Source organism: Myotis yumanensis, unplaced genomic scaffold (assembly GCF_028538775.1).
Source record: "Myotis yumanensis isolate MYYU_CA2020_CCGP unplaced genomic scaffold, mMyoYum1.0.hap1 SCAF_16, whole genome shotgun sequence".
Lineage (NCBI taxonomy): Eukaryota > Metazoa > Chordata > Mammalia > Chiroptera > Vespertilionidae > Myotis > Myotis yumanensis.
The window spans coordinates 50,943,437-50,965,489 of record NW_027223767.1 but is presented as its reverse complement, the minus strand read 5'-3'; the positions used below and the strand labels follow the sequence as shown (position 1 = coordinate 50,965,489).

The 22,053-nt window shown below is 55.6% G+C and overlaps 1 protein-coding gene and 2 long non-coding RNA genes across 5 annotated transcripts; 1 reads left to right on the top strand and 2 right to left on the bottom strand.

Annotated features, from left to right (window-relative positions):
• Nucleotides 1-603: 603 nt before the first annotated feature.
• LOC138993786 (uncharacterized) lies at nt 604-7,256 on the bottom strand. 2 transcript variants are annotated; one of them, XR_011468342.1, is made up of 4 exons: nt 6,499-7,256; nt 5,504-5,688; nt 3,550-3,635; nt 604-2,266 (listed from the first exon to the last, which is right to left on the bottom strand). It is a non-coding gene; the product is annotated as an uncharacterized lncRNA (long non-coding RNA). The 2 variants fall into 2 exon arrangements; XR_011468341.1 differs by having other exon boundaries at nt 604-3,635.
• On the top strand, nt 5,586-18,407 carry ST6GALNAC1 (ST6 N-acetylgalactosaminide alpha-2,6-sialyltransferase 1). 2 transcript variants are annotated; one of them, XM_070393141.1, is made up of 10 exons: nt 5,586-5,871; nt 7,873-8,275; nt 13,578-14,469; nt 15,511-15,679; nt 15,785-15,956; nt 16,127-16,265; nt 16,502-16,605; nt 16,740-16,829; nt 16,897-16,996; nt 17,195-18,407. In XM_070393141.1, the coding sequence occupies exons 2-10, from the start codon at nt 8,148-8,150 to the stop codon at nt 17,384-17,386; spliced, it is 1,986 nt and encodes a 661-aa protein (XP_070249242.1). In that variant the 5' UTR covers nt 5,586-5,871; nt 7,873-8,147; the 3' UTR covers nt 17,387-18,407. The 2 variants fall into 2 exon arrangements, with proteins under 2 accessions (XP_070249242.1, XP_070249241.1); XM_070393140.1 differs by having other exon boundaries at nt 7,859-8,275.
• On the bottom strand, nt 7,724-11,492 carry LOC138993787 (uncharacterized). The gene is made up of 4 exons (XR_011468343.1): nt 11,369-11,492; nt 8,542-8,677; nt 8,175-8,242; nt 7,724-7,879 (listed from the first exon to the last, which is right to left on the bottom strand). It is a non-coding gene; the product is annotated as an uncharacterized lncRNA (long non-coding RNA).
• Nucleotides 18,408-22,053: the final 3,646 nt, after the last annotated feature.

Here is a 22,053-nt window from a genome sequence, read left to right as displayed (position 1 = left end):
AAAACCTATTTAAACAGGTGTTTAAACAGCACTCTGGTGGCAGTTAAGCAATAAGCACACAGAGCCCACAGCCGGGAGACCGGCTCTGTCCCAGGACCTGTCTCAGGTCGTCAGAAGGGCTCCCGACTCATGGGAACGCGGCTCGCTCTCGGTCAGCAATCCTCCCTTTATTCTTGGGACTTGTCTGAAAGAACAAACTTCTGAAGTGCTGTGCAAACCGGTCCTGGCTTCCTGTAACCCCACCCCTGCCCCTCCGACCCCAGCCCGGCCCCGGGAACGGGAGTCTGAAGTGGGAGGGCGAGAAGGGGTGAGCCACCTGCCCTGAGGAGCCTGCCCCGTGGCTTCCAGGTCTCCAGAAGCTGCCGCTCAGCAGGCGGCGGTGCCAGGGTGCCCTTCCTCCAGGTGGTCCTGTGGGCATTCTCACCCCCACCCCTCGGCCACTAGCTGTGAGTCTTAGCCACAGTCCTAGCACAACAGGGACAACCCCACTCAGCATCTTGGTGCCTGTGGCCAAGAAGCTGGATTCTGCCCACACCTGGAGCTGCGGCCCCTTCTCATTCTTTCTTTCTTTTTTAAAAATATATTTTTATTGATTCCAGAGAGGAAGGGGAAGGGAGAGAGAGATAGAAACATCAGTGATGAGAATCATGGATTGGCTGCCTCCTGCACGCCCCACACCAGGGATCAAGCCCGAAACCAGGGCAAGTGCCCTGACCGGGAATTGAACCTGTGACCTCCTGTTTCATAGGTCGATGCTCAACCACTGAGCCACGCCGACCAGGCTCCCCTTCTCATTCTTTAACCACCACTCATTGGCTGGGCAGTAAGGTTTCTCCTGTGTAGACCCTTTCAATGAGGAATGTGCACCTGGTGGGAGGTTCGGGATGGTCCAGCGTAAGGAACAGGCCGGGGAGGTTTGGTTCATTCTCCCCAAGCCCTCCCCCCGAGCTAGGCCGAGCATCACGGGCTACTTGGGATCTTGGAAGACATCTGGTCAACCAGCTCACGTTGCAGGTGATGCTCAGATTCAACTTCGCCCTGAGGCCACAGGGCACAATGGTGCAGGTGCCCAGACTCCCTGGGTTCAAATCCTGGCTGTGTTACTACCTGGCTCAGTGGTTTAGGGCAAGTTACTGTGCGTCTCGCTTTCTTTATTTGTAAAATGGAGATTTTTAACGACCAACTCCATTGGATTGTTATGAGGAGTAAGAAAACATATGTTTAAGTGCTTAGAATAGAGTCTGTGCCCTGTGAACTCATAATATAACCATTCATGAGTGATTTGCTCAAGGTTGCACAGTTAAACAGTGGCAGGGTGTACTCCCAGAGCCAGGAGGCGGGTGAAATGCATTCTGGGTGGCGGCAGAAGGAGCCCCCTTACTGTGGAACATACGATGCCCAGGTGAGCCACGGGCTGCAGAAAAACAGCCTTCCCGACCGGAGAAGGGGGAGGACGGCCCAGGGCAGAAAGGACTTTCATTCTCAACGACACCCAAAGGTCCTCCTTGTATGGTTTGGCAAACAGCTGCCTTTGTTGGTGGCAGCAGCACAATTCGGGGATAAAGGCCTCCACTGTGAAGCGCCCAGGTATGACGCAGAGCTAAATGTGCATTTCCGAGGGCTAAGGCCACGCTCAACCTTAAAGACAAGATAAAGCACATTTTCTTTAGATTATAGAGAAACGATCCAACGAAGGTCTTGTTTCTGAGCAGCACACCCCAAAGGGCCAAGGACAAACCGGAGCAGCAATGACAAACCCACGCGGTGAGTGAATTCAGGGAGCAGGTTGTCGGGAGCGATAAGAACAGCTCCTGGCCTGGAGGGCGGAGGGGAGCTCTCCGAGTCCGTGTGTAATTCTACGAGCAGCGAAGAAGCTGCCTGCGTTGAGTTTGCTTCTTTTCAGAGACCTGTTGGCTTCAATGGCGTATTCCACGGGCACAGAGAGGACAGGGTGGCACAAAGGACGCAGGTGGCACACTGACAGAGAGCTTTCTGGAGTCTGGTGTGGGCAGTGCCCTCTGCTTGCTGTGTCAGGCGCTGGCACACCCCCAGCCTGCCCACAGCTGCCGAGAGCACATGTTACTGTCTCCCTTAGCTCGGCTCTGCCACTGGCTTCTGTGCCCGGGTGAGCACATCTTCGCTCTTTCTGCGTTGCTGGTGATTCTGTACTGACATCGGGAAAAATGGCTCCTCAGAAACGGTGTCCCAAAGCACATTCTGCGCACGATGCTAGGAGAAACCAGCAACACAGCAGACCAGCCGTACACTGAGCAGAGAGACAAGGGAGAGAGACAGCCAGCAAGAGTCCTCCTAGGACCCCACTCATTCCTCGAAGTCAGAGCAAGACCGAAGAGAGGAAAACAAAACAGCCCGGCCGGCGTGGCTCAGTGGTTGAGTGTCAACCTATGAACCAGGAGGCCACGGTTCGATTCCCGGTCAGGGCACAGACCCAGGTTGCAGGCTCGAATCCCAGCAGCGGGGATATTTCTACCCCTCTCTCCCTCTCCCCTCCTCTCTTTGAAATCAACAAAAACATATGATTTAAACAAAAACAAAACCAAACCCAAAAAATCTGAGCAAAGACATCGAAAGCTGCACACTGCACACAAACCGGGTACCAGACGCCACAGAATCGGGTAAGAAGTAAACATATAAACAAACGGCCAAACAAACAACAGCTACAACAACCAGGCCCGGGCGGGAGGGGAGTCAGCGTGGAAACCCTGAAGTTCCCAGTTGGTGGGACGTTAAATGCGCAGCCACTCTGAGAAATACTTTGGCAGCTGTTTCAACGAAACAATTAACAGGAAAGCAACAGGAAAGTGTGACTCATACATGGCAGTGGGGGTGGGGGACAGGCAACAGAACCTACTATAAATATGTTTTAAAAACCAAAGGAGCCGAAACCGGTTTGGCTCAGTGGATAGAGTGTTGGCCTGCGGACTGAAAGGTCCCAGGTTCGATTCCGGTCAAGGGCATGTACCTGGGTTGCGGGCACATCCCCAGCAGGAGATGTGCAGGAGGCAGCTGATCGATGTTTCTCTCTCATCGATGTTTCTAACTCTCTATCTCTCTCCCTTCCTCTCTGTAAAAAATCAATAAAATATATTAAAAAAAAAAAAAACCAAAGGAAACTATATTTTTAAGAGATAAAGGAAGGTATGACCATGATGACTCGTAAGTCGAGAATGTTAATAAAGAAATGGAAATTATTTTTAAAAGACCAAATGAAGATTGTGATGTTGAAAAGTATCATAAGAAAGGGAAGGAGCAGAGAGAAAAAAAATATTCATAGAAATAATGCCTGAAAACTTCCCAAATTTGGTTTTTTAAAAAGCCCAGCTGGTGTGGCTCAGTGGTTGACCATCGACTTATGAAGCAGGAGGTCACAGTTCGATTCCCCATCAGGCACATGCCCGGTTATGGACTCAGTCCCCAGTAGGGGGCGTGCAGGAGGCAGCCGATAGACGTCCCTCTCTCATGGATGTTTCTATCTCTCTATCCCTCTCCCTTCCTCTCTCTATAAAATTAAACAAAATGACAACATACCGGTTCACACACACAATCAATTTTGGCTTCAATGTGGACATTTAATCCCTCGGGCATCGCTGGTGGGAAAGTCGTGGGCAGCCGCTCTGAAAAATACGTTGGCATTTCCTCAAAAAATGTAAACTAGAGCTGCCATATAACTCAGCATTATACCCCTAGGGCCCTCCCAAGGGAAACGAGGTCCTCTCCACTCGGGAACTTGCCCAGGAATGCTCGTGGCAGCGTCGTTCACAAGAGCCAAAGGCAGAGACAACCCAGGTGTCCAGGAACCGATGAACGGACAAGGGAAGAACCGGGGGCGGGGAGGGGAGCCCCTGCGCACACCACGGCCTGCGAAGTGACAGCAGCCAGCCACCAGGACCCCACACATTCCAGAACCTCATTTACCCCAGTGTCCAGGATCCGCAAACCTACGGACACGGGACACGGACGGGCGGTTGCCTCCCGCTGGGAGGAGAAGGAAGAGCGTTCGGCCAGGGGGCGACCGCTCATGGGCATGAGGTTTCTCTCGATAAAATGTTTTAAGATTAGATTACGGGGATGGTGGCACCGCTCTGTAAATCCACTGCACAATCCAGTTATCCGGCTGAAACCCATGGGCCCGGACACTTGGTGGTTGGACTAGGTAGTAGGCACATTCTATCTCAATCAGCCTGTGGGGAAAAGTCAGGGGCGGGCCGGGCACAGAGAACCCATCAGAGAAGACAGGCCTTCGGGGGCCTGAGTGCAGTGCCCTCACCACCCCCACAAGCTGACTTCTAGGAAGTTGGACTTCGTTCCCTGTGACCCAACATGCCTCTAAGGCAGGGTGGGGACCCTTCTTCCTGCCAAGAGCCATTTGCATATTCTCTTAAAAATATATTTTTATTGATTTCAGAGAGGAAGGGAGAGAGAGCGAAAGATCAGTGATGAGAGAGAATCATTGATCATCTGCCTCCTGTACGTTCCACCCTGGGGATCGAGCCCGCAACCCAGGCATGTGCCCTGACCAGAATCGAACAGGACCTCCTGGTTCATAGGCCGGCGCTCACCCACTGAGCCACGCTGGGGGGGCCATTTGGATATTTATAACGTCATTCGCAGGCCATACAAAATATCAACTTAAACATTAGCCCAAGGGTGGGCAAACTTTTTGACTCAATGGGTTCTTAAACTGGAACAAAAGCATGGATGGAGTGTTTGTGTGAACTAATCTAAATTCAAAGTAAACATCATTACATAAAAGGGTACGGTCTTTTTTTTTTTTTTTTTTTTTAGTTTTATTCATTTCAAATGGGCCGGATCCGGCCCACGGGCCGTAGTTTGCCCACGGCTGCATTAGCCTGAAATTGGGTCAAACATTCCATTAACTCACCCCTAAGGCCTTGGCAGGGCCAGACCGGATGATTTTTCAGGCCTTATACGGCCCGAGGGCCGCACGTTCCCCCCCTGCTCTAAATCGTCAGGGTGGTCTTAGAACAGAGGGACTCTGAGGGTGACACTTGCCAAGAATTCCAATCCTGGAGCGATCCCAAGGCACCCTCGCCCTGAAGAGCAGCCTCCAGGTGGGCAGCGTCTGTGGGGTCTGATTGCCCTCCTCCCCGGGCAAAATCCGGTTTTGCCCCCATTTGCAACTCAGCTTAAGAATCCTTCCTCTCCGTCCGTCTTCGGACTGGGGGGTCCCGGGTTCGATTCCGGTCGAGGGCACAGGCCCAGGTTGCGGGCTCGATCCCTGGTAGAGGGCGTGCAGGGGGCAGCAGATCAATGATTCTTACTCATCACTGATGTTTCTGTTTCTCTCTCCTTCTCCCTTCCTCTCTGAAATCAATAAAAATATATTTAAAAAAAAAAAGAATCCCTCCTCTCTGAGTTTGTCCTTCTCTAAATCCGTTATTCCGTCTGCCTGGCTCTGCAGGTGGAATCACCTCTTGAGCACCTTCCCAGGTTGCGTGTCTGTGTGCGGGTCGGAGCTCACCTATCGCCGAGAACCACAGAGCAGTTAGACTCTCACATCCTGGAGAGAGAGACTCGCATCAGACGCTTTAGCTTGAAGGGGGAGGAAGGAGACCTTCTCATCAAACGTGAACGTTGTGACGGTGGCTCACAAACTCTCGGAAGGTCCGCGGCTGCCCAGGCGCGCAGCGCAGCGGGGGCTGGAACCTGAGAAACAGGAAACGAGAACTCCGCCGACCCGCCTCCACGCTGGCCTCGAGAACTCCAAGTTCAACCAGCCCCGAGGGGGCAGAGGCACAGGTCGCACCGTGGCTCAGCTGGCACCGGCCGCCAACTGGGTCCCCAGGCTCCGTGGAGGCCCATAGCCTGGCTCTCCAGACACCAGACACGGTGAGATGAAAAAGACACTTTTGTTTAATCAAACCCAGGTGCCGGGTAAGGAAATGCCTCCCTGTGCAGTTCCTTGGCCGGGCATTGCCCACGGGCACCGGGGCGGAGGGGAACTGCTCGTGCCAAGTGTGCGGGAAAACTGCCGGGAAAGGGCCAATTAAAGGCAGAGTTTTGTGGGCTTTTAAAATATATATTTTCATTGATTTCAGAGAGGAAGGGAGAGGGAGAGACTCTCAGAGAGAGAAACATCAATGAAGAGACAGAATCACTGATCGGCTGCCTCCTGCACGCCCCACATTGGGGATCGAACCAGCAACCTGGGCCTGTGCCCTGACCAGGGATGGAACCATGACCTCCTGGTTCATAGGTGGACGCTCAACCACTGAGCCACACCGGCCGGGCGAGGCAGAGTTTTGACTGGACTCCGGTCTATTGAGATAACGTTTGGAGAGCGGCGTGTGGGGCGGACAGGCTAGGTGTGCCCGAGAGACAGACCGATCAGTCCTGGGGGGGCTCCTCCTCGCTCACGCCCGCCCCCTGGAACGGGGCCCGCGGGGGCCAACCTTGGGGACAGAGGAAACCGTCAGTGCCGGGGTAACTCTCAGCTGCTCGGACGCCCGCTCTCACCTTCTCCATCCATCCCGGGAGGGAGGGCTGTTTACGCCTTTACTGTGCTGCCCGAGCAGGCCACGGACGGACGCGGGGCCCAGAGCTGAGGGCTGAGCACTCGGAGGCATGGCCCGCTTCCCAGACCTTCAGAGCGGCCCCTGCCGGCCAGCACCTGTTCAACTGCTGTCCGCAGAACTTTTTCAATGAATCACCTGCTGCTTCTCTGAATTTTCTGTTTTCTTAACTGCTCTCAGATGGTTGCTCCGAGTTGTCCCTTTGCCCCAAGCGCATGGACTTTGCTTCCCACATCCAGCAGCATTAACTGTTCCTCAGAGGCGCGCTGTGCCTCAGGGGAGAAGGAGCCGGTGTGAGCTGGGTCTGGTCCCCCAGCCTGAGGCTCCCTCCGGGATCCTGGCCAAGCCGCTCTCTCCCGGAGGCAATGTCCTTGACTGTGAAGTGGGGCTGACAACGGTGCGGCCCCTGGAGGGGCTGGGAGGTCGCCTGGTGCAGGGCACGCATCCTGCCCGCTGGCGGCCACTGCAGAGGAGAAGGCTGGCCAGGAGGGCGGGTGCCTCCTCCTCCAGAGTCTGATCCCAGGCGGCGGAAGGGCCGGGAAAGGCCTCGCTCTCCCTTTGGCAGGCGAGGCGGGAAGTTTAAGGACTTTGTCCGAGGTCCCGGGAGGCAGGTGGCTGCCCCAGGCCGCTGTGGGAAGTTCCCACAGTGCTCACCAGGTTCTGACAAGCGCACTGTGTATCCGACTTTGTTCATTTAACAACACTGTGTGCCCGCACCCCCCCTCCCCCGCCCATAAATCAGTGGTTCTCAACTAGGTCACATCCTGGGAACTAAAAACATACCCACCCCTGGCAAAGGGCCCAGCCCCCGAGATTCTGGTTTAATTGGTTGGGGTGCAGCCTGGGCGTTAGCATGTGTCCAAGCTTCCCAGGGGACTCCTGTGCACCTGAGATTGCGAACTGCTACCCTAAATACTTAGGATGGTCTTTTTTTCCTTAAATATATTCTTATTGATTTCAGAGAGGAAGGGAGAGGGAGAAAGATAGAAACATCAATGATGAGTGAGAATCATTGATTGGCTGCCACCTACACACCCCACACTGGGGATCGAGCCTGAAACCTGGGCCTGTGCCCTGACGGGGAATCGAACCGTGACCTCCTGGCTCACAGGCCTGCCGGGCGTTAGGATGGTCTTTTAAGAAAAGATTGCTAGGGGGCCTCGAACCTAATGGGTGCCCTTATTGGTGTCATAAAACTCACCTGTGCGTGGAGGCCGGGCACCCGTCCGGGGTCCCCACGGGTGTGGAACCTGCTGATGAAAGTGAGGTTCCTCCCACGTAACGCGTGTTTGTTTTACATGAAGTATCCTCCGTTCAGAGACTGGCTTCAGGACAAAGAGAAGGAAGGAGAACGTGTCTGAACAAAAGGAGTTTTCCTTCGAGCCAGGCCGGCCTGGAGCCTCCGCGCGGCCAAGTGGCCCCTCCTCCCCTGGCAGACACCTCTCCACGGCGGGGTTCCTCCCGGTGGCTCCATGAGGACAAAGGGCGTGCCCTCCCCAGCCAGGACGCCCCAGCCTCTCCTCTCACTGCTGCGGTCCATGCCAAGGCCCCGGGACATGCAGAAGCTTCCTGAGGGCCCGACCCGCCACCACGATGCCCCACCTGTGGAGACTCGCCCACCTGGGCCGCGCTGCCCGCTGGCTCCTGCTCTTGGCCGGGTTGATTTTCCTCCTGTTCACCCTGCCCGCCTTCGTGAAGGAACCGAATACAAAGCCCACCAGGTAAGAGCCTGGCCTTTTCAAAGCTCGTCATTTGTTAGAGGAAACAGAAAACTCTAGAGGGAGGACTGGGGAACTCGGAGACACGGCTGTGCCCTTGTGGGGGCCGGGAAGCCTGGGGACCGTGGAGGCAGTGGGAGAGGGGGTGCCATGGGCACGCAGGCAGGGGTTCGAGAGCAGGTGTATGTCCCCCGGGACTGTGAGTTTTCAGGGCAGCTCTGGGGTTAAGTTCTCACGTGCCATTCAGTGTCTCGAAGCAGAAGACTTACCCCGTGTATTCATTCATTCACTTCCTAACCATACTCTCCCCAAGAGCCGTCACGCCAGGAGGCAGCTTAAACGCTGGGCCTCGAGAATCCTTGGAAAGGGTTTTCTGGACCAGTTTTCTTTCATGTATATCTCCTTCTATTGATTTCAGAGAGAGGAAGGGAGAGGGGGAGAGAGAGAGACATCAACGATGAGAGAGAATAACTGATCAACTGCCTCCTGCACACCCCACACTGGGGACCGAGCCCTCAGCACCCCGGGCATGAGCCCTGACTGGAAATGGGTCGATGTGCAACCACTGAGCCACACTGGCCGGGCTAGACCAGTTTTCTAAGAGAATAAACACATCTCCAGCAGTGAGAGACCTTGTTCTTTCTAGACTCAATTTTTAAAATTGTGTTTCACTCTTCTTAAAATCTGACAGCAATGCTTGTTCTCATGAAGTTTACAACAATACAGAAAGGTGGAGCAAGAGGGGAGGGTCTCTCCATTACACCCCATCTCTACCCACTCTTCTGGGGTGAGCACGCTTAATACCTGGGTGTAGATGTAGTTATGATGTTATTGTAGCTAACACTTCTGTAGAATTCTCTAGGTGCCAGGCAGGATCCTAAATGCTTTCTGTGAATTAACTCACTAATGCTTATGATTCTGCGCATCCTGAAACACAGCTTAAGTGAGTCACCCAGTTCACCCTGCGAGCAAGTCCCAGGGCGGATTCAAACCCAGCATTTGGGACCACAGCCTGTGCTCTTTAGCGTATGCTATGCAAGCCCTAACATGTGGGTAAACGGAGGGGTCGATAGGTAGGGAAGTAGGTGGATGACAGATGGATAGATACACATTGGTCCACATTATGTCACACACAAATAACTTTATATAGATGAAATTTGTCTATCTCTTCCCTTATGGCCACTAGACTTTGTGCATTCCTGGGAAAGTCTGCCCCAGTCCAAAATGATATAAATTGTCTTCCATATTTTCTACTTTTGCTATGTAAGCTCAGTTACTCTACCTGAAATTTACTTTTGTGTAGGCCTAAATATGAGTTTGTATATGTTGGAAGTCTTTTGACTGCAAATGACAAAAACTTGACTCGATCTGGTTTACATAGAAGGTAAGGTGCGCTGTCCGCTGAGGCTCAGTAGCTGGGTGTCGTCCCAGGCACCGGAGGGTTGCCTGTATGATTCCCAGTCAGGCTGTGGGCTTAATCCCAGTTAGGGGGCGTGGACGAGGCAGCCGAGTGATGGATGTTTCACTCTCACATCGATGTTTTTCTCTCTCTCTCTCTCTCTCCCTTAAAAAAGAAAAAAAAAGCCAACAAGTAAGAAGCTAAGGGAGGGAGAGAAGCTCAGAGAATGAGAGTGTTTGGGGCGCCGGCCCTCTGGGAGGGGAAGTGGGGGTGCGCTGTGGGGGAATCGTGACCAGGGTCCCTGGCCTCCTCGGAAGGAGATCGAGTACCCGGCCCTGTTTCTGGTCCGGAGCGTTCTAAAGGTGAAAGGGGGTGGGCACTGACCCTGGGATCGTGTCCCTGGGGAGAAGGCCAGCGCCCTCCGCCCACCCGGGGCCTCCACAGCCCAGGATGCTGTGGAGGGCAGCTCAGCCCGGTCCGTGGAGGGATCCGAGCCCCAGAACCGCCCAGGTACCCGCTGGGGCGTGCAGGAGGCAGCCAATGGAGGTGCCCTCTCACATCGATGTTTCTTTCTCTTCCCCTCTCTCTAAAAATCAAAAAAACGATTCTTAAAAAGAAAGAAAGGAAAAGAGAGGGAGCTGTAAACCGCCAACCCCAGGGGAAGGAGAGTTTCCAAGGTCAGGAAGCTTTGATGTGTGAAGGTCACTCATTATCAAAGCGTCTGGCACTTTTATGGCACGTTTATGGCACTTTTATGGCACGATCATTTCAGAGTTAGTTGGAGGAGATTTGCAGATAGTAACCTAGGCTCCAGGGGCTTTCTGTGTGTTATCTCTGATTATTTGTTTACAAAATGAAGAGGAGGAGGCTCAAAAGGTTAAACAGATGTGTGGGATGGGTGTGGTCACAGCAGGAGGGATAAGGAACCACCCTGATGTCCAAGGTGGGGCAGCCTGTGGACAAGACTCGTTCAGAGTTCCGGCCGGGGAGAAGGCAGCATCCGCACCTGCCTGAGCCGGGACGCGGAGGCAGCGGGAGCATCGCAAAGGGAGAGAGCGAGCCACGGCCTGAAACGGGAAAAGGCCGCCCGGTCGCGAGGGGAGGCTGATTAACGATGAACATCGCTAACCCAGTGCCAGGCCGCGGCCTCAGCCTCGGCTCCTGACCGTCTAGCAAGCCTTTCGGGTGGGCAGTATCATCACCCTCACCTCCTCGCACAGATACAGGAGGTCAGGACACTGGTCCAAGGTCACCTCCTCACTTCAGCTCAGACCCAGCGGGCTCGCCTCAGCCAGGACCCCAGGCGGGCAGCACCCCGCCCTCTATCGCAGCCACCAGGACACGAGGCTGTCAACCCAAAACTGTTGTTTTTTTCTGAATTTTTTGTGGGTGGGAACCAACCGTCTTACTTGTCTCCACTTCCCGGTCATCTGAACGGGGCCTGGGGACATTGCAGGGCCACACGGTCCTCGGCTCTCTCGCTACCACATTCCCTTCCCGGGAAAGACCGCTGTCTCGCCAAGGCTTCAGGCCTCAATGAGTTTTGAACATTTAGTCTTGCCTTTGCTCCCAGGTTCCCCCTCGTGTGATGTTTACCTAAGAATTTAGAGGGAGGCCCTAGCCGGTTTGGCTCGGTGGACAGAGCGTCGGCCTGCGGACCAAAGGGCTCGGGTGTGATTCCGGTCAAGGGCACGTACCTTGGTGGCAGGCTCCTCCCTGGCCCGGGCCCTGGTCCGGGCATGTGCAGGAGGTAACGAATCGATGTGTTTCTCTCACATCGATGTTTCTCTTCCACTCTCCCTAAAAATCAATGGAGAAATATCCTCGGGTGAGGATTAACAAACAAACAAACAAAAAACAAAGAATTTAGAGGGAGGAGGATGCCAAATTGTTTCATTTATGGAATAGAGCAGTGTGAGACTTGCTAATGACACATTTATTTTTCAAAGTGCACCATTTTATATTCTTACCTCCCAAATAGGTCAGAATTAGGAAACTAAACTGCTTCTGGCTTTGCCTGGTACTCTGACCTACAGGCTCTTAATAGAAAAAAGGCCCCCCCACCCTCCCGCCACCCCAGCCCAGCCCAGCCCATGGTGTACAAACCCACTCAGCATGTGGACGGAAGCAATTTGAACATTCAGCAAACACCCCACCTGAGAATCGGTAATGCCTGGATAAACACCCAGCTCCTTAGCAATGCCAGGTGTGTTTAATTACAGGGAAGTAAAATGAAATAGAGTGGCGTCATGTTGTCACGACCTGGGTCATTGCTAACACTTCCCGTAAAAATAGAGGTGGCATTTGCGGCTGAAGGGTCGGGCGGGGGCCGCTGTCTCTTGCCCCTCGATGGCCCGCAGAGAGCGGCTGTGTGTCCTCAGGGCCCACGTGACCAGCGGCAGCTGGCGCTGCGGGCTGACAGGTGGACCGGCCCAGGCCACCCGCCGCACCCGTCCCCGCTCACAGACAGGCAGGTGCTGGACGCTGGCAAAGAAAACATCCAGGGGCCTCTGAGGTTTGGGGGCGGGAAGTGGAGGCGAATCCAAGAGCCAGCCCAGGAGCAGCAGCTGTTTGCCAAGCGGGTAACTCCTCGGCTCCCGAGCTGCCCTTGGAGCTTAAGCTCAATTATCAGCTTACAGGGCAGCTCGGGGAGACCCATCCCGAGCTCAGGCACTGTCTTTCTACTAAACAGAGCAGCACAAATCCATCGCCAGCTTTCCCCGTGCACTGGCGGGCATTCTTTTTTTTTTCCTCTAAATGTATTTTCATTGATTTCAGAGAGGAAGGGAGAGGGAGAGAGAGCGATAGAAACATTAATGATGAGAGAGAATCATCTGTCGGCTGCCTCCTGCACGCCCCACCCTGGGGATCGAGCCCCCAACCCGGGCCTGGGGTGGCATTCCTTCAGAGTGAATACTCAGGGGGTGCCTGCCATCTCAGGAGCCGATGACCCCCTCTTTCTCTTGAGACTGACCTCCTCCTAGGCACAGGGTGGACCCCAGGATGTCACCCACCGTGTCACCCAGACCCCTGGCCAGGGATGGAGAAAGCACCCAAGTGGGTGAGAACCTCGGCCCCCAAAATGAAACCCTGGGAGCACAGAGAGCCGACAGTCCCCAGAACAGGCACTAGGGGGCGGCCGGCCCCCACCACGTGGGCTGAGAAAGTGGGAAGGAAGCCGAGCCCAGAGCCCCAGTTGTGGACCCTCGGAGAGGCTGTCACTCCTCGCCGCCGGGTTCCTCCGGACACTTCCATCCTCACGGCCGCAGGCAGCGGCTGGCTGGGGAGCAGCGCCTCAAGCCAATCTGTAAGGCAGACCCTTTGCGAGGCTCTTGATTCAAAGCCAAGGTTGGCAGCCCTGGTCTTGACATAAATGCGTCTCTTCCCCATTTTCTTTGAACAAGGTTACCATTGTTCCCTCCACTTCATTTAAAAAAACAAAACACAAACAACCCAAGGTCGACTGAAGGGCACCGACACGCAAATCCAAGGTGACAGGTCTCAGGCCACACAAACTCCTCCTTAGACCTCAATCTGGAGCAGTGTCCCGGGCGCCACGGAGAACCCGGCAGAGAGGAAGGGAGAGAACCACCGACCGGCTGCCTCCTGCACGCCCCACACTGATCCCCGCTGGGCATTGAGCCCGCAACCCGGGCATGTGCCCTGACCGGAATCGAACTGTGACCTCCTGGTTCATAGGTCGGCGCTCCACCACTGAGCCGAGGGTGGGGGGGGGGAGGGGAGGGCAGGGGGTGGGGGGAGGGGGAGTCCCCAGAGGGCGAGGCTTCCTCTCTGGCCGATGGATGTGGATGCGGCTTCCTTTTCTCGCACAGGCACTGGCTTGCAGTCGGCCTGAGGCCCAAGCTTCTACTCCCTTCACCTTCATGAGCCGTTCTCTGTCCCCAGGCATCACAGGATACAGGACATTACAGAGAGGTCCTGGCCATCACTGCAGGAGACCTCGCCCCCGGCACCCCCCGTGGACAGGAGGGCCCCCACCCACGCAGGGTCCACGCAGGAGAGCAGCACGCTGGACACGCGCCCTGAGGCCACGGGCCACACGGAGGCCATGGACCACACAGAGGCCACGGGCCACACGGAGGCCACGGGCCACACGGAGGCCACAGGCCACACAGAGGCCACGGGCCACACGGAGGCCATGGGCCACACAGAGGCCATGGGCCACACGGAGGCCACAGGCCACACGGAGGCCACGGGCCACACGGAGGCCACGGGCCACACGGAGGCCATGGGCCACACGGAGGCCACGGGCCACACGGAGGCCATGGGCCACACGGAGGCCACAGGCCACATGGAGGCCACGGGCCACTCGGAGGCCACAGGCTACATCTCGGCCAGAGCGCCTGGCACAGCCAGGACGGCACTGTTCAGGAGTCAGGGCACCACGGTGGGCACACCGTCCCCGAGCAGTCAGGCGGGGGGGCCGGCCCCCCCTGGGACGGAGGCACCGCGGGTTCTGGATGCGAGGACAAGCGAAGGGAGGAGGGACAAGAACGAGCCACCGACAGCTGCGGGGACAGCGCCGGCGCAGCCTCGGGCACCCACAGCCGGGACGCCCATGCCGGAAAGCCGGGCTGAGGTGCTGACCCCCACGGGAGCAGGGTCACCCACGAGGGAAACCAAAGGAGTGACCACAGAGACGGCCGCCCCACGCGCCACCCCTTCCCGGAGCCCCGTCGCACAGACCACCCCCAGGCTGCGGGCCGCCAACTTCAAGGCTGAGCCCAAGTGGGACTTTGAGGAACAGTACAGCTTGGATGTGGGGGGCTTGCAGACGGTGAGTTTTGCCACGACCCTGCCCTCTGCCTCCGGCTCCGACGCCCCTCCTGGCGCTCAGCCCATCCCCCTCCCTCACCTCCCAGGCTCCACTCCTAGGCTCTGCCTGGTCCCACCCCTGGGGCCGCCCCATCCTTCCTTCCTATCCCACCGCAATGGGGGGGAGGAGGCCGGCCCCAGAATCCTGGCCGGGAGGCACGGGAAGGAGTGCACAAGGAGCCCCCAGGCTCCGGACAGTCAGTGCCTGGCTGTGTGTGTGCTTCGTAGCAACGCCAACAGCCGCTGGTTCCAAAGTGCAGGGAGCGGCTCCACAGAGGCTGTCGATAGGGTGGCCGAGTGCAACCTGCTCTGGGGTTTGACCCCCACCCTGTCCTCCGGGGGGTCGGAGGCTGGGGGCAGGGACTAACAGACAAGGAGACCCAACTTGGTGGCGGCCGGCGTGGCTCAGCGGTTGAGCTTTGACCCATGAACCAGGAGGTCAGGGTTCAATTCCGTCAAGGGCACATGCCCGGGTTGTGGGCTTGATCCCCAGTAGGGGGCGTGCAGGAGGCAGCTGGTCAATGTTTCTCTCTCTCCCTCTCCCGTCCTCTCTGAGATCAGTTATATATACTATATGTATATGGGCATTCTTTTATATGCCCAACCTGGTGCCCAGTGCTAGCGCCTGGGAATACCTTGTCTTCTGCACAGAGTGGTCCCACCCCCTCCCCTCTCTTCCCTCCCTGAGAAAACACCACGGGAGAGCCACACTGAAAATGGACCCGTACACAGAGTTGCAACCATGCCAGGGCAGCACGCGGACCACCCCGTCCCAGGCGGTCCCATTTCTCCCGCTCTGACAAAGGTGCATTGGCCGTGAAGGCCAAGGACGCCTGTCCTCGGGGAAGCCTCGGGACGCGGCAGGCCGGCCGCCAACAGGAGGGACGAGGCAGCGGAAGCGGTGCCTTCCCAACCTGGAGGCCGGCTCTCCGCCCCCTGCTGCCCGGCCCAGGCCCGGCCATGGCCCTCCTGGCGCCTGCCTGACCCGCCCCCGTGCGTTTAGACCTGCCCCGACTCCGTGAAGGTGAGGGCCGCCAAGTCGCCGTGGCTCCGGCATCTCTTCCTGCCCAACCTCACCCTCTTCCTGGACTCCAGACACTTCAACCGGAGCGAGTGGGAGCGCCTGGAGCACTTCGCCCCCCCCTTCGGCTTCATGGAGCTCAACCACTCCTGTGAGTGCGGTGCCTCCGCCAGCGGCCGGGGTCTGCCTCTTCCCTGGGGGCCCCGCCCTGGCGCTCCCGGGCCCTGACTGGAGCCCCCCGCCCCCCGCTTTCCAGTGGTGCAGGAGGTCGTGACCCGCTTCCCTCCGGTGGCCCAGCAGCAGCTGCTCCTGGCCGGCCTCCCTGCCGGGAGCACCCAGTGCGTCAGCTGCGCCGTGGTGGGCAACGGGGGCATCCTGAACGACTCCCACGTGGGCCAGGAGATAGACGGCCACGACTACGTGTTCCGGTGAGGCCCCCCCCAGCTTCCCCTACAGAGACGGGCTCTCCGGAGCGCTGCCGGTGTCCAGGCCTGTAGAGGGCACCTCTTCCATCCCTCCTTCCTCTCCACCCGCCTCCACGCAGCTCGCTCTGTGCTCAGGGGTCTGTCTGACCTCTGACCTCTGTCCTTCCGCACAGATTGAGCGGCGCTGTCACTAAGGGCTACGAGCAGGACGTGGGCACCCGGACATCGTTCTACGGCTTCACCGCCTTCTCCCTGACGCAGTCACTTTACCTGCTGGGCAGCCGGGGCTTCCAGCACGTGCCTCTGGGGAAGGTGAGCAGAGGGAGGGGCCGGGCCAGCCAGACTCCGGGAAGGGGGCGCACAGGTGGGCCGGGCTAGCATCCTGGCCGGGAGTCTGCGGTGGGTACAGGCTCAGTTCCCAGGGAGGAGGCAGGGGTGGGGGACCAGGCCTGAGAGCCGCAGGCGCGCCGGCTGGAGGCAGAGCCGGGCCTCCCAGCCCCGGTCCTGCAGGCAGCCCCCCTGAGCCACTCGCTGCCCTCGGTCCCCAGGACATCCGCTACCTGCACTTCCTGGAAGGCACCCGGGACTACGAGTGGCTGGAGGCGCTGCTCCTGAACCGGACGGTCAAGGAAGGCAGCCTCTTCTGGTTCAGGTACCCTCCCCCCTGGCCCAGGAGTGTGTGTGTGTGTGTGTGTGTGTGTGTGTGTGTGTGTGTGTGGTGAGCAGCTGCGGGGCGGCCAGGCCCCAGGGAGGGAGGAGACTGAGCCGGTGACCCTCCTGCCACAGGCACAGGCCCCAGGTCGTCTTCCGCGAAGCCCTGCGGCTGGACCGGTACCTGCTGCTGCACCCGGACCTGCTGCGCTACATGAAGAACAGGTGGGCGGCGGCCGGGCGGCGGCGGGCGTCCTCTCCGCAGCCTCCTGACCTCGGGGGTGTCTTCCAGGTTCCTGAGGTCGAGGACCCTGGACACGGTCCACTGGAGGATATACCGCCCCACCACCGGGGCCCTGCTGCTGCTCACGGCCCTGCAGCTCTGCGACAAGGTGGGGGCGGGCGGGAGACGGCTCTGGGGTTCCCGCCTGCTTGGCACTGCCCCGCCCAGCGGTGGCGTGGGCTGGGGTGCGGGTACATCCAGGGGCCTGCACCCAGACCTGGGGGGGGGTGGTACACGGCGCACACAGACCCTGAGAAGAGGCCAGGAGAGAGCGACACAGGCTGTTTCTCCACCGACCTCGACGCAGGTGAGCGCCTACGGCTTCATCACCGAGGGCCACGAGCGCTTCTCCGACCACTACTACGACCGGTCGTGGAAAAAGACGATCTTTTACATCAACCACGACTTCGCCCTGGAGAGGACGCTCTGGAAGCGGCTGCATGACGAGGGGATCATCCGGCTGTACCAGCGCCCCGTGGCGCCCAAGCAGAAGGTCTGATGGGCCCCTCAGGCCGGGCCGGGCCCCGCCCCTCTGGGCCTGGGTGGGAACATCGTCTGTCCGTCTGTCCACACCATGAGGGACGCCCTGAGACGGCCGTGACCGGCGTTGGGAAAAGAGCTTGGAAAGTTGCCGAAGGTTCTGTCCTGGGATGGGGAGGACAGGGCGCCTTCTTTTTTCTCTTTTTTAATCCTCACCAGAGGGTATTTCCCGTTGATTCTTAGGGAGAGTGGGAGAGAGAGGGAGAGACAGAGAGAAACTTCGATGTGAGAGAAGCACATCGGTTGGTTGCCTCCTGCATGCGCCCTGACCAGGGCCCAGGCCCCGGAGGAGCCTGCAACCGAGGTTCGTGGCTTTTTTTTTTTTTTTTTTTAATATATTTTATTGATTTTTTACAGAGAGGAAGGAAGAGGGATAGAGAGTTAGAAACACCGATGAGAGAGAAACATCGATCAGCTGCCTCCTGCCCACCCCAAACTGGGGATATGTCCGCAACCCAGGTACATGCCCTTGACCAGAATCGAACCTGGGACCTTTCAGTCTGCAGGCTGACGCTCTACCCACTGAGCCACCCCCACTAGGGCAGGGCTCCCTTCTTGAGACCGAGGAATTTTAACTGAACGTGCGACGAGCGGTCAGTGCCACAGATCTCCGCGGAAACCACCCTCACTGTGCAGAAGTGATATCGGCACAGAGGGAAGACCAAGTGATGGAAACACGGATCGGGTTTGAAGTCCGATCTCTTAGCAGCGCTGAAGCCCTGAAGGCAGCTCATTTCACCCTGGACTGTCCAGGGCAGCGATTTTCAGCCGGTGCCGCCACAAGAATTTATAAAACACCAGTCCCTGGCTTCGCAGTGGCGCACGGACCCTTTCCCCTTAGACCGGCAAATATAAACACGACCACAGACACTACAGGAGCCAGACATCCGTCGAGAATGAGTCACAATTATACCTCTTTTTTTGTGTGTGTTTTTGTCAGATCGGCAATAAAAATATATTTTTTTGGGTGTGCCGCAGAATTTCAGTTGTTAGTTTATGGGTGCCCTGAGATGGAAAAGGTTGAAGATCGCTGGTCTAGCGGACGCCGCTGGGCTTATCTGACCAGCCATCCTTGTCTTTGACAACTCTGGGCGGGGGGAGGGGGGGCCGTGTGTAGAAAACTGGTGGTAATAAAAAAGTCTTGTCCATGGAGATGCAAATACGTGTTGTACAATGGAGACACAGGTAGCTGTTCCCCGTGGGTAGTGGTCCGTGTTGTACAATGAAGACACGGGTAGCTGTTCCCTGTGGGTAGTGGTCCGTGTTGTACAATGGAGACACGGGTAGCTGTTCCCCGGGGGTAGTGGTCCGTGTTGTACAATGGAGACACGGGTAGCTGTTCCCTTGGGTAGTGGTCCGTGTTGTACAATGGAGACACGGGTAGCTGTTCCCCGTGGGTAGTGGACCATGTTGTACAATGAAGACATGGGTAGCTGTTCCCCGTGGGTAGTGGACCATGTTGTACAATGAAGACACGGGTAGCTGTTCCCTGTGGGTAGTGGTCCGTGTTGTACAAAGGAGACACGGGTAGCTGTTCCCCGTGGGTAGTGGACCATGTTGTACAATGAAGACATATCTTACTGGTTCCTTCACTCATGAATGCGTTAAATAAAATCCTTGTGCACACGAGTCACAATTTCACCCTGTAAAAAAACATCCCTTAACACTTTCTTAGGCTGTTTCCTAGTCTGCAACATGACTTTTAGGGTCCATTTCACAAGATTTTTAAAAACCGCTGTGTGTGAGACGCCTGATGCAACAAGGAACGGGTTTTCCTCCCCTTTCATTCTTCTGTTCTCCCGGCGTTTTCTCCACCCCCACGAGGAGACTCTGGGCTAACCCTAAGCCATTTCCGTTCATCCTCTTTGAGCTCTAGCTCCGGGATTTGGACTCTGAGGCCCAGAACCCCAAGGATGCTAAACAGAATTACTAATACCAATAGGACTGGATTTGCTTTGCTCGAAAAGGGTGCAGTACCAGCTCAGGGCAGCAGGTGGCGGCATCTTGGCGCACCATTCTCTTTAGTGCCCAGCTTTTTTTCTTTCTTTCTTTCAGGTTTTCCTAGTTCTTTTTATATATATATATATATATATATATATATATATATATATATATATATATATATATATATATATATATATATATATATTTAAAAATATATTTTTACTGATTTCAGAGAGGAAGGGATACTCCAACCCCGTCACCCCTGGGAGCCAATGCCCCTCACTGAAGGGGTGCAAAGGCCCTGCCCCTGGCCTTAGGTCAGGACAATACTGTGTGTGACCCACGCTTGGGACTTGGGTTCCGGAGCCTCAGCCTCGGCTTTACCTGAGACGGTCTGGATGGCCCCGCAGCCCCGCCCCCTCGAGGTATGTGCTGAGGAGCCTCCTGCAGTAAACCACGCTCCTTCACTCATGAATGCGTTAAATAAAATCCTTTCTTTCCCACGATAAAGACTGTCACCCAGAGATACATGTTGGACTGGCTTTCTTGGAAGCCAGTTCTCTCACCCATTTGAAATAAAACCTTGACAGGGACACACAGTTCAATGGGAGCAGTTTTCGTACTGAATAGCTCCAACCCTTTTCCTTGACCCAATCCACCCTGGACCAAGAGCCCCAAGGGCTTTCAAACCCCAGGCCTCTTCCCATCAGGAGTGAACTTGTAAGAATTCAAAGTCTGGCCCTAGCCGGGTTAGCTCAGTGGCGAGAGCGTCGGCCTGCAGACTGAAGGGTCCCAGGTTCAATTCCTGGTTAGGGCACGTGGCTGTGTTGAGGGCTGGATCCCCAGTGGGGGCATGCAGGAGGCAGCCAATCAATGATTCTCTCTCATTATTGATGTTTCTATCTCTCTCTCCCTCTTCCTTCCTCTCTGAAATCAATTAAAAAAAAAAAAATTCAAAGCCTGGTCTAGAAATCGTCTTTTACCAACAGGGGAGCCACAGTGTGTCCTTCAAGGGTGCAGCATCATGGATCTGTCATGAACCACAGCCTCTCTCCTCCTGCCTCCTTCTGGGCTCATGGATCAGGTACCACACTGTTCCTAACCGGTCGGCCATGAATCAGCATTGTTCCTTCCTCACATTCCTGTTTCTAAAGCAGCAGATTTGGAGGATTTTATTAGGTTTGATCAAATAATCGAATCGATTCCCCTTCCCCTGGGAAACTGACCTTTAGATCATTTCGCCACCAACATTCCCTTTTGCTTAGACCCCATCCCATCTGCTAAGACCAGTATCTCTCCCCTCCGGACTTGCCCAGGACTCAGACCCACACAGAGAACTCCCCACCGAAAAGCCCGCTGAGTGGGCTTTTAAAACCTCCGACCCCCTGTGCCTGGGTGCTGGTGCCATTTGGTGCCGGAAGCCGGTCCATCCTTGCTGCTTGACACAGTCGCTGCAGGGAAGAAACATCTGCACAGCATATGTTCCAAGGGACCTGGCGTATATGGCATAGTGTTCGTAATATGTTTGCTCCCCTTCTTAGCACTATGTGTTCTAACCAGGGCCACCTCCCCGTGAAAGGTTGTTTCCCCAGGTGGGGATGTTTCCCTGGAGTTAGGGATTATCGGGACTAGGGAAGGGAATAAATCAGTAAAACCCCCTTGTGTTACAGAAATACCGTGTACTACTTATGAGGAACTTAGGCTAAGACTGTTAGCAATAAATTTAGGACTTGCTAGGCCAGTGATGGCGAACCTTTTGAGCTCGGCGTGTCAGCATTTTGAAAAACCCTAACTTAACTCTGGTGCCGTGTCACATATAGAAATTTTTTGATATTTGCAACCATAGTAAAACAAAGACTTATATTTTTGATATTTATTTTATATATTTAAATGCCATTTAACAAAGAAAAACCAACCAAAAAAATGAGTTCACGTGTCACCTCTGACACGCGTGTCATAGGTTCGCCATCACTGTGCTCAGCCCACATCCTCAGGGGTCTACCCACCAGCGAAAGTACCAAAGCCTATACCCCTAGTAACCCGCCAACGCAGGGCAGTCCCAGGGAAGACCACCAGCAAGGCTAAAAGGACAAATATCAAACAGTTAAAGAAATACTGCTGCAAACAATGCAGGCAGCTCCTTATCTAAAAATCTTATGCGAGCCATGCGAGCAGAAAGACTTACACTAAGTGCCAGGCAGGTAGTGAATCACCATAACTACGAACAATCACGCTTAAGCTACATAACCTTTACTTGGGCCATAGATTAGGATAATCTCCTTCAGTTACTTCCTTATGGCTTAACAGTAGAGCAGTAGAATAGTGACCTTGGAATAGAAATAGCAAACTAGCCCTTATAATGGAACATAGAGACTAACCTTTAGAATAGAATGTAGAAACATAGACAATAGATAAGATTAAAATCAACAGAGCTAGATCGAGATAAGATTTTTAGCAAAGGTCAGATAAGAAACTATAAACATAAAACAAGGAACCGTAGAAGGTCAGAGGAGGACCCAAAACATACCATGACGTAACTGTAGAGGCATGCTTATAGAATCGAGTAGTATAAATACAGCTGTAACAGGACAATAAAAAAGAACCTGCCTATGCTGATCATCTGAACGCTGTCTCCGTGTCCTTCATTCTTCGCCGACGCCGTCCACACCTTTGGGAACCCCT